This window comes from Penicillium concentricum (assembly GCF_028827145.1).
Source record: "Penicillium concentricum strain IBT 3081 chromosome Unknown utg000002l_segment0_segment0, whole genome shotgun sequence".
NCBI classification, from domain to species: domain Eukaryota; kingdom Fungi; phylum Ascomycota; class Eurotiomycetes; order Eurotiales; family Aspergillaceae; genus Penicillium; species Penicillium concentricum.
The window spans coordinates 3,032,932-3,049,256 of NW_026622755.1; the positions used below are offsets into that span (position 1 = coordinate 3,032,932).

Sequence of the window (16,325 nt, forward strand, 5' to 3'; positions counted from 1 at the left end):
TCCACTAATACACTCTAATATATGCCAAGTCACCAATCACATCTCATCATTTTTGCATGCTTTCAAATGCCGATGAGTATGAAGACCATCTAGCTCCCCTATCCCCTTGTGCACTCTGCAGGGTTATTTCGGATAAGTCGGAGTCAGAACACACCTAATCTCCTAAACGGGAAATTAACGGGGGAATGAGATGTCCATATGAAACTGCACGTGGCATAGGATTGATATAACGGTCGAAGTTGGATGAAAACATAGTGGAGATGAGATTGCAAAAACGAGTCTAACCTCTACCTAAGTGAAACCCCCGAGTAGCGAAGTACTTGTCCAACCCCTCAACGGACGGACCCTCAAAAATGCCCGCAATATATTGATCAGGTCGCAGCAGGTATACAGCATTCCTAATCAGTCCAGGTCTGGCGTATTGGTCATGCCAATGGAAGACAAAAAATTTCACGCTCATTTTCCGGGCCCACTCTTCAAATTGCGGTAAAGACTCCCCATAGATATGGAGCTGCCAACAAATCCCTCGCAGAGTGGAAAAATTGTCCACCTGGTTGATTTCAACCCACGGGAGGCGATCGCCAGGCTGTATGGTCCCGTGGCCAGGCTGACAAAGACTGCTGCCCCTGTAGTTGCAAATGAGCTGAGAACCGCCCCGGAAGATTCTCGTTCGGGCGAAGTCGAATTTCAAAAGCAGTGGTACAAGATACGGAATCAGCCAGTTTCGAAGAATGTACGGGAAGAATCCTTTTGATGTCAACGTCGTAAAACCCGTGTCGGTAGATTTGACTATCATCATGGCGAAGGAGCGGCGCTCGGACTCATATGATTCCAACAGTTGGTGTTTCGCTTCTTCAGTCATGTTTGTCTGTTTGAGGACCGTGGCTAACTTCCACGCTAGGTTGATCGAGTCCATTATTCCGGTGTTCATACCCTGCCCACCAACTGGACTGTGGATGTGAGCCGCATCCCCAACAAGGAACGCCCGATTGCTGCGGAATTTGTCGGCCACACGGTGATGGCTACGGTAGGTGGAGAACCAGTTGACATTTTTAATGTCCAGATCCATCGCTTGCATGATTTTGGGTCGAATGTCTTCGAACGTGATTTGGTGCTCATTCTCTGATGGTTCACGCTTGTCATCGTCATCGTTATCCGGCATAATGATACCAACCAATCGTGCATGGCCTACTTTGTTGTAGGGGACTACTAGGTTAAAAGTGTCGTCCGTGAAGACCAAGTTCCCTTCGCCGTTGAAGAATTTCTCGCTTTTGCCTTCGATGTCGGCGATGTAGAACAGCGGTTTGTATGTCTCACCCTCGAAGTTGGCTCCAATCTCGTGACGAACAGCCGAATGTGCTCCGTCACACCCAACTATGTATGACGCCTCATGTGTGGTTGAGATCCCATCTGTCTCGCGGAACAGGGTAGCAGTAATGCTTGACCCGTGGTCCACAAAGCCTTGCAACTTCGACCCTCGTTCAATATGGATGCCGATGTCGTTCAGTCGCTTTTCTAACATTCTTTCGTGGTCGTCTTGTGGTACGGTCAGCATGAAAGGATATGGAGTCAACTCGCGGCCGAAGTCTCGTAGCGAAATGTGTGCTTTGTGCTCTGTACCAATCCAGAGATTTGTCGCCGGCAGCTTGTACCCGAGTGCCAGCAAGTCTTCGGCCAATCCAAGCTGTCGATACAGCTCTACTATCCGTGCGTGAACAACTATCGCACGTGAGTCTTTTGCCGGAGCCTCTGCCTGGTCGAAAATGTGGACGTTGACACCTTGGTGGTGAAGCCAAAGGGCAAGGACGAGGCCAGTTGGGCCTGCGCCGACGATGAGAACATCCGTTTTGGGTTTTATCGTTGGAACCATCTTCGGAATGAGGGTATGTAGATCAAATTGATGTATCAAGGGAAGAATCTCGTGATCGAAAATGAATTGCAGGTAAGAAATTGGTGATCATATATCCAAAATCTGCACCAAACAAGACTGACTTTAAATACAATTTTGACCAGGTACTTTCACCCTGTAAAAGATATTTACCCCAAAAGCCCAAGGTTGATCATTACTTCTCGGCTGTTTAGTCGCCGACCCCGAGATTGGGGAGGCCAAGACATCTATACGGCATCGGAGCGTCGCGTGCCGACCGGCGCGAGGCTCTCCAACGCACCGCGATGTTGGGGTATTCTTGAAGTCTTGAATTTCGAACACGATAATTGCTGTCACACCTCCTAATTCGCTAAAAAAAGGGTAGGGTGAGCGAATTTTGAGCAATCGACTGTGTCGGAAATAATACTTGGCTCACGACAGATATATTGCATCATCTGTAAAAGATCCTTGAAAGTTGCTGAGAAGATTATCCCATTCATTCCAATCCTTCGGGCTATCACCAAGCATTAAACCAAAGTTTTCAGCCTCCAATCCAAATTGTGAACTGGAACGGTCGAGTCTGGGTTGATTTTGTGGACTAGCACCACGCTCGGCAGCTGGGAAATTTTCATCTTCCTGTCGCGCGCTAGACACTCCTGTTGCGTTAGCTAGCAACGATGCAATGATGGTTGGACATGGCGTTGGTGTGCAATGGTTGAGGTTACACTCTTCAATGTACGCCCGCCAGGCCTTGACAATTAAATTTTGAATAGCCATGTGAAGAGGATTTGGATCAATCTTGCTCATCGCCTCGATATGCCCCGAGTACACATTTCCAATCAATTGCCAGACTTTGCTCTTCTCCTCGGACTCAGTCCGGTGCCGCATCTCCGAGAGCATGAATATTATAGCGTCCCACGGCATATGATTCACCATGTGCCACAAGAATTTCCGTACAACTGGATTGTTTTGAGCGTAGTCAGCATATTCTGTCATCTTGAGGGAATTCTCAAAGAGGATGTTTTTCTCTGCTTGGGAGACGCGAGTGGTGGGATCCTGGTATTGGCGAGGATGGTGTGCCATCAGTCGGGTATAGTATATAGCCGAACGGGCCATTATTGTCGTTGCCATATGTAGCGGGATGGATGTATCGCAGTGCCGGAGGAACTTATCTTCCATGTGTGCTTCAAGTTCATCAATTGTCTTGTCCTTGTCCTTCAAGGGCATCGACGATGATGATAAAATGGCCCACGGCCCAGTATTAGAACCCTCGGCCTGGTTTGACAAACGAAGGAGCCATTTTCCAAATGCACTCCGAGCGAGAACAAACATCATTTCTGTTGGTCCTGGCTTCTCGCAGGCTGGCTCGGTCATGCGAGGATCGAGATCGCTATCATTTGCGTTCATTGGTGGTTGGACATCAATTGTGGCTGGGAGCGGCGTTGATGCCACACCACAGAATTGCGCAGATGTGGCATCTATGATCACGAGCTGGAACCAGATGCGACGGCGCATCTCAGTTTCGAATACTGAAAGTCCATGTGCAGACCCATCACGGTGAATTCCAATTCGTTGGGCGATTCTTACCGCAATACCACATAATGTCCATATAGTATGTGGATCAGAGAACGAACGCATGCAGAGCTACCGAAACATCGTTAAAAGGGCTCAGATCTCGTCAAAGGAAGGTGAACACACTAGGTATAGCATAAACGCCTGTAATACCACAGAGCTTGATGTACGAAGAAGCGATGCATTCTTGAAAGCGAGCTGGGCTCCTCGTCTGCACTTTGATAGGAGGGCTTTCTTGCTTTCTCCGAAAGACTTTTCGACATCTTCTGCTTGCAAGGAAACCAATGCTATAGAGTACATTGCGAACATCAATGCTTCGAACTCCCGGCTTACTTTTGGCAGATCACTCATGGCTTCCAAAATTTGTTGTTGCACAGTTGGAGCATGTATAATTTTGGTGAGTGGGTTCACATTCTCGAGAAATGCCTGCCACAATTTGAAGATATTCAAAGGACTCGGGTGGAGTTCCGTAAGAGCATCTCTCGTTGCGGATGTCGAGAGTATCGCATAATCGTCGCTCGCCTCCTGGGCATAGTTATCGGTATCAGTATCCGATCTATCGCCCAATACGTCTGCTGCATTTGGAAGCTAGCAAAGATGGTCAGAATTGGAATTGCAGCACACAGAAGTCAGAAAATACTAACCTCATTGCTGACAGTCGTCCAAAGATTGCTGATGTGCAAGTCAGAACTCCGACATTAGGCTGATTACAGCGCAAGCAACTCACTTATCGAGATAGATGGAATTGCCACCTTTCGTGATCATCCTCCCAGATCCACTTTTCCTTGTTTCAGTCCGTTGTTCTCCCCCAGCATTGCGATGCTGAGTGGCAGATGGATTTCCATCAAATCCCGTACTGCGTCTAGAATATTTCCCGCGTTCTCGATATAGACTCTCATTGGTTTCTCGATCCCTTTTGCGACGAGGCGGTGGTGGAGCACGGTAGACGCACTCCACATTCGCCTTTGCGCAATTTGAACAGGGGATACATGGATCTTGTCTATCGCATTTAACCTTCCGATTGTGACAGACCACGCATGCAAATGATGCGGGTTGTTTTGATGGCGAGTCTGTTGCCCGCTCACCATTCAAGGAGCCATTTAGACTAGCCATTACAGTAGCACACTCTTTCAAAAACAATCCAGATAGGTATAAAGGACTGGTATGCTAAGCAATTTGATGACATCAAGGAGAGGAAACGACACGGATCGGAAAGGCGGTGCCGAGGTGTCTTTATGCCTTGAATATCAGGCCAATATCAGGCACAACTCCACCGACATCATCACAATCTCGGTTGTTTCAAAACTCTATTGCTTAATTTCACCGGCCCTGGAAGATAGATATTCTTAGGTAAATTCGGCGAACTCCCACATCTTCGCCCAAAGTATCAAATTGTGGTTGTGCAATGATTTGGGCCCTGCGTCTACAGTCAGGGCACACAAATACTCACTGGAGCTATTCCATCTAAGTCTTTCTATTCTTTCTATCTTTCATTTGTCTTATTTACAAGTTATTTCATGGCAAATATTCCGAAAGTACAGGCCAAACCTTGGATATATGAGGTGATTCACCAAATGTATGAACCATGACGCATTTTCTCGATCGAGTCCGAACAGTCCTTCGGAGAGGCAAACGGGGCTCAATCTCGCCTGTGCATATATCTTCGGGATGGAAACGACTCCCATCTCATATCTTTGTTACTATTCTAGCCTCCTGTGAGCTGAAGGATATTGGTTCTTTGTCTCTTTCCTGTCAAGCACTCCACGACCGGATTTCGAAGCTGGAATTTGCCATAGCATGGGCATATATTCAACTCCGAAAACAGGCCCATCATCAAAGCGATTGCATTACTGGCACTCTCTCGCCCGGTGATGACGTTTCCTTCATCTCCGAGTTATTCCCTCCCCCGCCTCCTGAGTATAGCATAGGTGTGGCTCATGACAACGCCGGATATTCTCTGGCATATCTCGGCGAGTTGAAACGATGCTGGAATACTTGCATTCGACTCTCCTACCACCTGGCTGATCATGTGGTTGAACATCATCTGGAGACCGATCCACTTGCCCAGCCTTTGTGGTCGTCTTCCAAGACAGAGAAAGAAGTTGTCTTCAGTAAAGCCGTGGCTTCGCTCCAGGCCAAGCTTTTGTATCCGATGTATGGGCCCACTTTTTGTCTTTCTCAGAAGCGTACTGACTCGAATACAGAGCCTACGCAGTCTTCTTCCTGGAATCATCCGCGTCTCCTGACTCTGACTCTGATGACTCGGGTCATCAGAACAGTATAACGATTGCTTCTATTGAAAGACAGCAAGAAATTCTCCAAAATGCGCCTTTTGACGATATGCATATATTTTTGTCAACCCACCACTGCATGCAGCTTCTATTTTCGACGGTCCAGCGCTTGATGGGCCCCGAAATTTCCCATTCCACCGCCGAAAGCTGGGTTAGTCTTCTTCTCACCACCTCAACCATGGAGAGAATTGTCAGCTTCTTTGTTTCCATTGCGAAGGATGACCAAAGAAGCCAAAAAGGCGAACATGATTCTACGTGGTCTCATAGAAAGGAGTTTCTGTGGGCCATGCGACGGGATTTGAAAGATTACATGGCGTCTTTCGGTGATCATGGCGAAGAAACAAACGAGCCAAAGCTTAACCATGTATGGTTCCAAGCAGCATGCACGGAAATGGACCGGCGAGGGGCTATTCCGCATACTGTTGACGATACGGAAGTGCACGTTCTACATGGGTCTGTTGTGAAATTGGAATGTGAATACTGTTATGATCGTTATGATGAATGAGAGCTCAGTGCATTTATTTAGCAATAAGTTAAAATGTTGTTTTTGAACAGGTCTTCAATACAAATGCATCCTTCATGTAGGTAGTAAATTAAACGTCAACAACCCTTGTATACATGAGGCTCCGCGCTAAACCCCTTCCGCTCGGTTCCCGGCAGTTCGGGAGTGCCGAGTACACAACCCCAGACTTCAACCAGACTCCCTCTTCCCCTGACGTACCTGATTAATATGGTCTGCTTCCGAAATTCCGTTGGAAATTCCGAAACCAATATGTCTGCGGTAAGTTTGTCTGAATAACGGCATTGCGAAAGGCATAGGCTGTCCCCGAAACATATGTGGCCCAACTAATCAGTCATCAGTGCGATCTATGTCATACTCGGAAGGTATAATCATTTGTTTCTCACATTTGATCCTTTGGTGTCCCGATGCTCATTTCGAGTCATTGTAGGTGAAATGCGATCGCCAGGATCCTTGTATGAACTGCACCGACGCAGGCGCAGACTGTCTTCGCAATCGCCAGGCACGCGTTCATAGACCGCGGGTTTCTCGGTACGTGCAATTTACGTTGTTCATCTTGAGAATAAACACCTGACATTCCCAAGATTGGAAACATTGACCCAAAGATTGGCGAAGCTAGAAGAATCAAGAACTAAAGAGGCAACATACTTTCCAGCAAGTCATCATGCAGTTAGCAGCACATCGTCGTCGCCTTCGGCCAACTTCACAAGTATTAGCGAAGTGCTCAATGACAAACAGAAGCGGTATCGAACATATGACCTCCATGATACGGCTCCCCTGCAGCCACCACTAAGCAAGCATCGCAAGTCTCAGACTGTCTCACAACAACATGCTCACCAGGCACATTCTCCTGGATCAACACACCATGCCAGCGAGGCTAGAGAATATATCGAGCATGAGCTCCAATGCAACCCAGCTCTGTCAAAAGATAGACGCACTGCACTTGAGTCAGCGCGCAAGTTCGTCGGTCAGCTGTCCAATCCGACTCTACATTGGGAGGAGACTGCGGCTATGCATGATATGGATGTTCAAGAAAATCTAGAACCCCCTACCCTCACACCGGAATTGCTCTACATGATGCTACCTGGTAAGTCACCTAGACTTGAGCTAATATTAGCGATACTGATCATTATAGGACCCGATAAGAAAACAAACTCCCAGGGAATAATCAACTGGCCTGATCACATCTCCGACAGAGTTCTAGAGCAAATGGGGCTTGCAATTATCGAGGGCACAGAATGTGAGCAAGTGCTCCAGTATTACCGAATCAATGTTTGGGTAAAGGCCATGGGTTGTATATCAAAAATGGCCCCTCTGGTTCCAAGCAAGCCTTTGAGAGATCATTTCCGGTCACTCAAAAAGAGATATGAAGCCTCTGCCATCGAAATTTTGAATCAAATCCCGCTGGCAGCTGAACCTAGCCTTCTTTTACTGCAATCGATTATGTCTGCAGTATGTTTCTTGTCTCTTTCGTGCGGATCCATACATATCACCTCATTTCTGACCCACGACAGACCCGTTTGATGCAATATTTAGGAAATATGACACGCTGTTGGATGTTAACAGCACTAGCCTCGAGAATGCTCGTTTCCTTGAACTACCACAACATCACAGACACCAGCCCTCGAACCGAAATAGAGGAAAACATCCATGCCTGTGTGTACACATGCTATTACTTTGACAAAACTCTCAGTCTGCTGCTCCTCCGACCGCCGTCTCTACCGGATCTGAAAGTTAGACCAACGCAGTTAATTCACCTCGACCCCGATCTACCAACAACTACCATGTTAACAGGCATAGTCGAGTATTCAGAGTTGAAGAGTGCTCTGCTGAACATATTGGTTGATACCAAGACAATAGGGGACACGGAGAAGGCCAATATACTGTCTGATCTTGTGGCGCAGGCACACACAATCCACTCCAATATGCAAATGGTAAGAGGGCGAGAGAATCAAAACCTCTAGCGAATAACTGCTAACTGGACTTCCAGTTTCGTCGTCGCCAAGAACAGCAATTCTCACAATCATGGAGCCATCTCCGGCGCGAATGGCTGTCAATGGACTTCAACTACTACTCTATTCTCACGACAATCATCCAAGCCCGCTCCTCGGTACTCAAGTCCCGCTTGGTCTGTGAGAACTGTCTATACACAGCCCGGGAATCCCTTACCACTCTCCGAGCTTTACAGGAAGCATTCTCAAACCGCATCAATTCCATCGACTCATATCCATACTTTCTTACCTGGTATGATATCGCCATCTCAAAGCCATCTCTCAATGACTTGGACAGTCAAAGCTAATGATCCCTTCAACAGGACAATGCTGCTATTCCCGTTAGCACCGTTCTTTGTCCTGTTTTGCAATGTGATCGCAACATCAAACGAGAGAGACTTCAATATGATCAAAAATATCACCGACGACCTTCATCAATTTGCAGAAGCGAATGTTTCGATCGGCAAGCTGTACAAGCTATTCTCCAAATTCCTAGACCTGTGTGCGCCTTTGGTGAAAGGCAATACCGAATCTTCCCGCTCAGAACAACCAGCGGCTGCACTCCCTGATGCGAACACGACTGGAAACACCGATGGCCGGATTACATCCTACACAGATATATTCGGCCGTGCTACCGATCAGCCTTTGGTCAGTCTTCGGGATACAGATCCAACTGGAGGAGATACCACTGCGCCACCGTCTGTGGAGGGATGGAATGACAGTCTTGTGTGGGAACTGTTCGATAATCAGCCCTCGTTGGGGTGGGCGGAGTCAGAACTATGGAATGTGATGACGCAGTTTGATGCCTGAAATAAATAGAATGACAATACGCGCTTGGAGACGTTTCTAGAAGTGGTTCATGGTTATCCCATGATCTTGGTTCATTGGACTCGAATAGTACAAGAGGTGTATTTACGCAGGTGACTCTTAAGAACACAGTCCCAAGCAACAAAGGGCAAAGAGCAAACAAGAAAAATGAAAAGGAAGACAAAGAGCGTGATGGTTTCGACCTCCCAGAGTCTAGCCAGAGGGTAAAAAGGAACAGGAATGCTCAGTGAGTGCCGACATGTAAAGGGCCATGATCTGTCGAAAAACACGGGCCAGGTATTATAATACAATATGAAGGAAAAAGGGGCGGATCTCATGTCTGTCACGAAATCAAGACCCAGAGAAGGAAGAAGATCTATAACCATCATTAGTTGGAGTTCCAGGCAAGAAATTCAACTTGAATAAACGTACCATCAGAATACCAAACATTTTAGCAACTAGCCAGCGATTACCGGACACGCGGGTCCAATACTTCATTAGTTCTCTCTGAGCCCCCTGGACGTTGTCGACCACATCTTCGGTATTGGCATCTATGCGCTGGATCATTTCTGACTGCTCGCTGACCATCTGCGCCAGTTGACCAAAAATGCCACCTAATTCACTAATAGTTCGCTCAATAGCCTCGATGGCTTCGCCTCGAGCTTGAACATATGTATTACTCGATTCTCCTTCTTCCATTATCATCAGCTGTTGGTCTGATTGGAATGAAGGACGCCCTAAGGGCGAAGGGTTCGAGGGCTCGAGGGTCAAAAGGTCGGAGGAGTTGCCTTGATATCCGGGCTGAGGAGTCCGTCGTCCGGAGGGGTTATACAGAGGCGAGTCTGAGCGCTGTGCGTCGAGGGCATTGTGTGATTTGGAAGATACCGAGGAAACGAAATTCTCAGTTCGTGTTCGGGATGCTTGAATATTCTTCGTGCGGACTTCTAGCACCTCTTTGAAACTGGCACCTACATCGGCCAGCTTTCCCTGCAGCATGACGACAACCTGAAATCCGGTAATCAGCGACTTATCCGTGCGCGGCCTCTCATGTCTCACTCACATTGTCATTGTGCTCTCCTTCCTGATCTGTCTTCGAGCGATTCGATTTGGGGTGTTGCGCATGGGTGAGCGCCTGCAGCCCGGCGATGCTTTGGTTCAGGGCGGCAAGGTCTTGCTTAATCACGTATGTCAATTCGGAAATTTCGACAGGTCGGTCATCGAAGAGTGTTTTCCGTTTCGCCACTATTTCCTGGTTAGATTGCTAGGATTTTGAGCAATGTGACCAGACTCACATTCAGCCAATCGCTGCAGTTTTGCCATTGTCCCAGTAATCCCCCTTCCGATATCTCGCGCCCGTCGCGCGAATTCCGATCTTGCCGCCTTCGCCTCCTGTGCAGCACCCTGCGGTGACGCACTGGCTTGTCGCCTTTGCGCATCGGTCAAGAGTGCCTGGCGCTGTGAACCGACCTTCGATGTCCCCAGGCGCTTCTGGGCCTGGCCCAAGATAGCGCTGAACTCGCTGGTCCGATCTTGTATCGAAGGGCCGGTCATTTTGTGATGTGAAGGCTAGGAGATTAGCTATATTCTTTCAAGCGCCAGTATTGAGAAACAAATGTAGATTAAAGGCCGAATTCGGTGAAGTGTGATCTATCTGCAATCGATAAGGGGGCGACTTGAAGACGTGTCCGGTTGCAGGTAACTCCGAAGGTACAACGTCGTCAGAACAAAACAATGAAAATCTACTCCGTACAACTTCAAGAAGATGGAGAAAGGTCAACGTCTAAGTCAATCTAATTCAACCCCGTTAAAGAAACTTGTTACATAAGCCGCCACCTAGGCACCTAATTTTAGTCTGGTTTCAGGGGATTCTTTACAAAGTATAGCTTTCATTGCTTTCATTCTATTTTCGATTTTCGATTTTCTCTTTAATATAGTTGGATATTCTGGTATTCTTTTTGTGGATACAGGTCATTCTTGTACATCTCGCTACTTCCGAGGTCCAATTATCGCCCATTTGATCGGTGCCTTGCCCCAAGTTGGGCTAAATCGCCACATTCGTCCTCCCATATACACCACCAGGAGAACTGTATTGTTCACCTTATTTAACCCTTACAACTTGCGCTTGCTATTCTGCAAACTCACTGGAGATCACCAGGCAGTCGATGCTGGTAATCGAGCTCGCCTCACTCCCTTGATCCTGCTCTCCTGATGGCAGACCCTACCCAAGCGCATGGTCGCGGAGCCCAGAAACTGTAAGACTATCTATCCAGACTTAGTATATCTAGTTGCACGAATACTGAGACCTGCTTTAGCCCTTCCCCGCAAAATGTCCGCAGTCCACTCTCGCCAGGCAGCGGCAGCGGAACCCCGATCTCATTCCAAACAAACGTGAATCGCTCCAAGACAAAACGTTGGGTGGAAGCGAAGACATATACTTATGATGGAGGTGACTGGGGTAGCGACGACGACGAGGAAGAAGAGGAGGCCCCTCCCGCGGTACCTCGGCCTCCCTATGCCACTCACAACACTGGCAGTTCGTCCGAGTTGTCCTTGAGGCGTTTGTCTGGCATCGGATTCGGAGCCGCTGAGTCGCATCCGGCTGATGGCAAGGATAGGAGCCTTAGCGGAGGAGACCAGAAGCCCCTTCCCTTCGTAAGGCCGGCCGACCTCTATAAACGCATGCGCGAAGAGAAAGCGACACAACAGTCTCCTATCAGTGGTAGCAATGATCCCAAGCCTGACGCGTTTGGAGCTTTACCTCAAACATACCAACCGGAACCTGATTTGGGTCTACCGGAAGTCAAGCGCATGTCTAGCTTTGGTACCGATTTCTTGGGTGGTGCAGACTCCCACCCGCCGCCACTGGATAGCTCTGCATCTCAGGAGTCCTCTTTGAACCACAAATCTTCGTCGGGATTCCGGTCGGTGGTGAACCAGGCCTTCGATGTCCCAGAAACTCCACAATCCACTACCACTAGTTTCACACGGTCGAACAGCGATGGCACTTCCACGATCAGCCCCATCATGGGCTCTCGTACTATGACTGATGAAAGAACACCCACCATTCTCGAGGAACCTAACGAGTCGACCTCCCCGAAGGCAAGTGCGAATGCGGTCCCGGTCCTTAACCCTGGTCATCGCCGGGACCTGAGCCTTCCTAGTTCGGACAACAGTCCTTCGAGAAAACCTCAAGTCACAGACCAGGACACCCCAACAGCGGGTCATGCAGAATTGTCCTCCATTCCTCCACTCCAGAGTTTGTCACCAGAATCGTCTGATGCGGCAATCTCTCCTCAGAACCCGATGCAACCATACTCGACCAAGGGGCAAGACATGCCCGCCCCTCTCAAATTTGGAAGCGCATCGGGCCCTGACGCCTTCCATAACGAAATCCCCACCATCATGGGAGCCGAAGAATCGCCACAGAATACCGACAACGATCGCTTGAGGGAGGAGATTATCCGATCATTAAGTCGGGAAGCCACCCCCTCGGAGGACCCCGAGCCCAGCAAGCAACCTCAGTCGCAGGCACCCGCTGAGTCCATCGTTTCTGAACCTCGCCCAGACTGGACTGGCCCGCCTCCCTTGCCGTCTAGAGACCCTTATGCGAATAGTCAAGGCGCGACTGGCAACTCTTCATCCACGATCGGCGATCAACCAAAGAAGCCCAAGTTAGAAAGACGGTTCTCATGGGAATCCTCCGATGAGGAAGAACCAGAGCCGCCTCAAATGCCCGGGAGCTATTCATCGCCCCCTCCTTTGGCCACATCGTTATCTGCTCAAGAGCCTGAGCCTATACATGAAGCGCCCGCCCCATTGGTGTCGGATGTGCCGCACGACTCGTTTACCTCTGATGAGGAGGGGTCCGATACCCAGCGTGCTGTGGCAAAGCCTCGACTTTCGATTGTTCCACCTATTCCGGAGAACACCACACCACCGGAGCAAGTTATGGGACCAGGGGTTACGCCACCTACACTACCTCCGCGAGCTCAAGTCCAAGTCCCTTCTAACGCTGGCAGCTCATCCCTCGATGAGTCTCAGCTCTTGGGCTTCCGTGATATTCTCGGTATCACATCTATCAACCAGCGTATCAAGTCTTTCGAACACACCCGCGAACAGTTCGCCACCATTGACACTGGTTTGAATCATTGGCTTCAGTTCACGGTTCACGAGCACCCCGAGCATGCCAGCGTGGTGCAACAGACCCAGAGTTTATCCCCTATCGTGCCACCATCCAATGCTCCTCACGGCAGATTCCCTAAGTTGGGTGCTCTTGGGAGTCTCGGTTCCTTGAATGACGGTACTCCGACTAGCTCCACTCATATCAGACGCCCATCGGCCCATCTAGGCACCGTGATGAACAAAGAGAAAGTCGGAGAGAAAGGAAAGGAGCTTCTCCACACCGCGGGGGCGTTTAGTGGTAAGGCAACTGGAGCAGCCAAGGGGCTGTTTGCCAAGGGCAGAAGCAGGTTCCGACCCAGTGGAGCGTCTGAGAAGGTAGATGCTTGATTTTTCTTTCTGAGCGAGTTGTTTACTGGGATAAGCACGGTGGAGGCCGTTGCTTCAATGTTTCCCTTTTGATATCGCTGCATTGCTTCATTTTCTGGATACCACGATGTAATTCCGAGCACTTCTTTTTTGGCATTGAGCTCTAGAATGCGACACGATTGATGCATCTGCTCTTTCTCTACAATCTAACACCCCGTCCTTATATTTGTTTATATTCTGATGTTGGTAATACTGTAGGTTCAGTCAACCCCAAATGCTTCTCGCCGCAGCTTTCAGTTCTCCTTCCCTTCGGGGTCGGGTGAAGTGTCTGGTAACTCTTCTCAACGAAATTCTATCGGCTTTGGGAGTCTGCCAATCTTCAAATCCGAGCGAACGGGGCCCAAATCTGATACTGATCCACCGGTCAGTCTCTGTCTAGATGGTCCAGAGTGTGAACACAATGCCGAAAAACGTGTCAAGGCGACCAACTCGGGGAATAACTCCCTATCGCATAACCATGTTGGCGGAACAACTGTGCAACCGACGGAAGTGTCATCTTCCAACGATGTTCCTCTTAAACCTGAAGGTCCCGGAAAGTCTGCCTTTGCTGGGGATCTCGAGCAGGAGATGATAACGGCCCTTGGCCTTTCGCCCACAGATCCTCATCGTCAAAGGTCCGCAAGTACCCCAATGGCGTTGAATGTATTGAGCCAGGAAACTGGCAGCAAACGCCAATTTACAGAACCACTGCCACAAGGAGAAAGCACGACTAGCAATCAATCCAATGCCGAAGCGCCGGTATTCAAGGCCCCACTCGCAGAAAATAGCTTGCCAGTCATCCCTGATGAGCCCTTTGATGTCCCTTTTCCGGTTATGAACAACCAGAAGCATCGGCCAAGCAAGTCTATACCGGAGATTGTCATTCCGTCAGTCCGTCCAGTGTTTGATGAAATGCCTCCGCCTCCTTCGGCTCCCCCTCCACCTCCTCCCAAGGATAATGATAATGGGCTTGCGCCTAGACGGGATCATAGACGCCATCCCTCTGTCTCAACACTCGGAGCTGACGAGCGAGCTGGAAGTACATCCGATGACGAACTCGATAGACATCCCCCCTCTCCTTTGCAAGAAACAGCAAACGAGGTTGCACCAGAACCATGGTATACAAGCAAGGCTGAGCATTCTGTGGATGACAGCTATGGTGACTCGCTGTCATCTAGTCAAGAGAAGAGAAAGTCCTTCATACCTTTCTATCCGTCACCGTTCACAAGCTCTGCTGAGGTCCTCGAGTCCAAAAGAAAATCGATCAGTGGTCTACCTCCATCTGCTCCGGACGTGCATAGCCCCTTGAGAAACGAAGTCAGATACTCGCCAGGAACCCGAAGCAGTATGCTGAGCTTTGGTAGCTTCGGAAAGCAGAGCGCTAAAGGCAAAGGGACTCGTCCGTCTACACCTGCTAATGATCTTCAACCTTCGGAATCTGGATCACCTGCAGAGAATAGGGAGTCTGCTATTGGGAAACTCAAAGACTTCGGAAGACGACGACGCGCTTCGGTGGGAGATCTCCTTTCTGGTATTCAACTGCAACCGCCTCAGGGGCCTCAGGGTCCTTCGGAAGGCCAACGGAAACGAGCACTCAGCAGGATTAGTGTATGTCGACTCTGAATGATTCTTTTATTCTCTTTTTCTGACTTAAATAGGGACTATTTGGCCGGCAAGGCTCTCAAGACCCTGAGAGAAAATCGACCGATCACAAAAGGGCTGCCTCAGAACAGCTGCAGAACCAATATCTGCCGACACCCCCGTCGACAAATGGAAATTTAAATACTAGTTTCGCTGCACAGGATGAACCACCGGTCCTGGGCAATCCATTTGAACAAAAAGACACTCAGCCCTCCGTGCCTACGGCACCACCACCACCACCACCGAGCGACACAAAACCTCTACCCCGCGATAATCCCCAACGTGCCAGTATATCACTTCCAAGTAGTTCGTCATCCAACTCCCTGGCGGCTGGTCGGTTTTACTCGCAGTTTCAGTCTGGATCCATGAATGAACCCCCCACCGGCTCTCGCCACGCTAGCACACTCAGCCAGCCTCTCCCAGGTCATTCCCGATCACCGTCTCCCATGTCATTGCACGAAAATCGAGCTGCACCTGCACTGTCACCACTGGAGGAGCTAGAAGACCACCAGGTACACCAACTACAGGCAGAGGAGCAGCGAAAGCAAGAAACCCAGCAAACCCAGAACCAGAGCGCGCAGTTAGGCACTCTAAGCGAAAACCATGAACAGGAGAAGCATGAGGAGCACAAGGATCGCATGCTTAGCGAGCGCCTTCGACACGAACTATATGGGGAGATACCCGAGGCTCCGACGAACAAGCAGAACCACCCGCGCCAATACGAATTACAAGGCGATCTCAAACACCAAAGTCTGGCTCCTCAGCTCAGCATTCGATCTCGAAAGCCAGTGTTTTCAGACACGATATCCCCACTTTCCGAGAACCATGCACCACGCAACATCGTCGCCTCAAACGCCTCCATAATATCCACGCATCCTCACCGTAGTGAGGACAAGGCCCGTGTAGTCAATGATTCGCCTCAGCCGGTGGAACTTGCCCTCACCGCGGACGACTCCAGCGAGGAGATCGTCATGTCCCCCACGTCCTATCCTGGACAGGAGTGGACGCCCATGCATTTGTAGCATGTTTTATTAGAGCGCGTATGATACCCACTGTCCCTTCCACGGTGTTCTTTCGATCCCGTCAGTTGTATTTGTATACTTTTTTTG

General features: G+C 49.3%; 6 protein-coding genes across 6 annotated transcripts; 3 read left to right on the top strand and 3 right to left on the bottom strand.

Annotated features, from left to right (window-relative positions):
• Positions 1-280: 280 nt before the first annotated feature.
• Positions 281-1,870, bottom strand: N7517_004747 (putative FAD binding monooxygenase; the record flags this gene model as incomplete). The annotated part of the gene is made up of 1 exon (XM_056722477.1): positions 281-1,870. One exon carries the CDS (start codon positions 1,868-1,870, stop codon positions 281-283), a length of 1,590 nt encoding a protein of 529 aa, XP_056578727.1.
• A 429-nt stretch (positions 1,871-2,299) lies between these two features.
• On the bottom strand, positions 2,300-4,552 carry N7517_004748 (Zn(II)2Cys6 transcription factor; the record flags this gene model as incomplete). Its single annotated transcript, XM_056722478.1, has 4 exons — positions 2,300-3,511; positions 3,566-4,027; positions 4,084-4,111; positions 4,167-4,552. The coding sequence occupies 4 exons, from the start codon at positions 4,550-4,552 to the stop codon at positions 2,300-2,302; spliced, it is 2,088 nt and encodes a 695-aa protein (XP_056578728.1).
• Positions 4,553-5,024: 472 nt separating this feature from the next.
• Positions 5,025-6,235, top strand: N7517_004749 (uncharacterized protein; the record flags this gene model as incomplete). The annotated part of the gene is made up of 2 exons (XM_056722479.1): positions 5,025-5,593; positions 5,644-6,235. 2 exons carry the CDS (start codon positions 5,025-5,027, stop codon positions 6,233-6,235), a joined length of 1,161 nt encoding a protein of 386 aa, XP_056578729.1.
• A 267-nt stretch (positions 6,236-6,502) lies between these two features.
• Positions 6,503-9,051, top strand: N7517_004750 (fungal specific transcription factor domain-containing protein; the record flags this gene model as incomplete). The annotated part of the gene is made up of 7 exons (XM_056722480.1): positions 6,503-6,511; positions 6,681-6,781; positions 6,835-7,337; positions 7,386-7,702; positions 7,765-8,184; positions 8,241-8,494; positions 8,565-9,051. The coding sequence occupies 7 exons, from the start codon at positions 6,503-6,505 to the stop codon at positions 9,049-9,051; spliced, it is 2,091 nt and encodes a 696-aa protein (XP_056578730.1).
• A 340-nt stretch (positions 9,052-9,391) lies between these two features.
• N7517_004751 (t-SNARE syntaxin) lies at positions 9,392-10,599 on the bottom strand (the record flags this gene model as incomplete). The annotated part of the gene is made up of 4 exons (XM_056722481.1): positions 9,392-9,424; positions 9,481-10,053; positions 10,109-10,290; positions 10,341-10,599. 4 exons carry the CDS (start codon positions 10,597-10,599, stop codon positions 9,392-9,394), a joined length of 1,047 nt encoding a protein of 348 aa, XP_056578731.1.
• Positions 10,600-11,256: 657 nt separating this feature from the next.
• N7517_004752 (uncharacterized protein) lies at positions 11,257-16,238 on the top strand (the record flags this gene model as incomplete). The annotated part of the gene is made up of 4 exons (XM_056722482.1): positions 11,257-11,300; positions 11,361-13,545; positions 13,795-15,183; positions 15,234-16,238. 4 exons carry the CDS (start codon positions 11,257-11,259, stop codon positions 16,236-16,238), a joined length of 4,623 nt encoding a protein of 1,540 aa, XP_056578732.1.
• Positions 16,239-16,325: the final 87 nt, after the last annotated feature.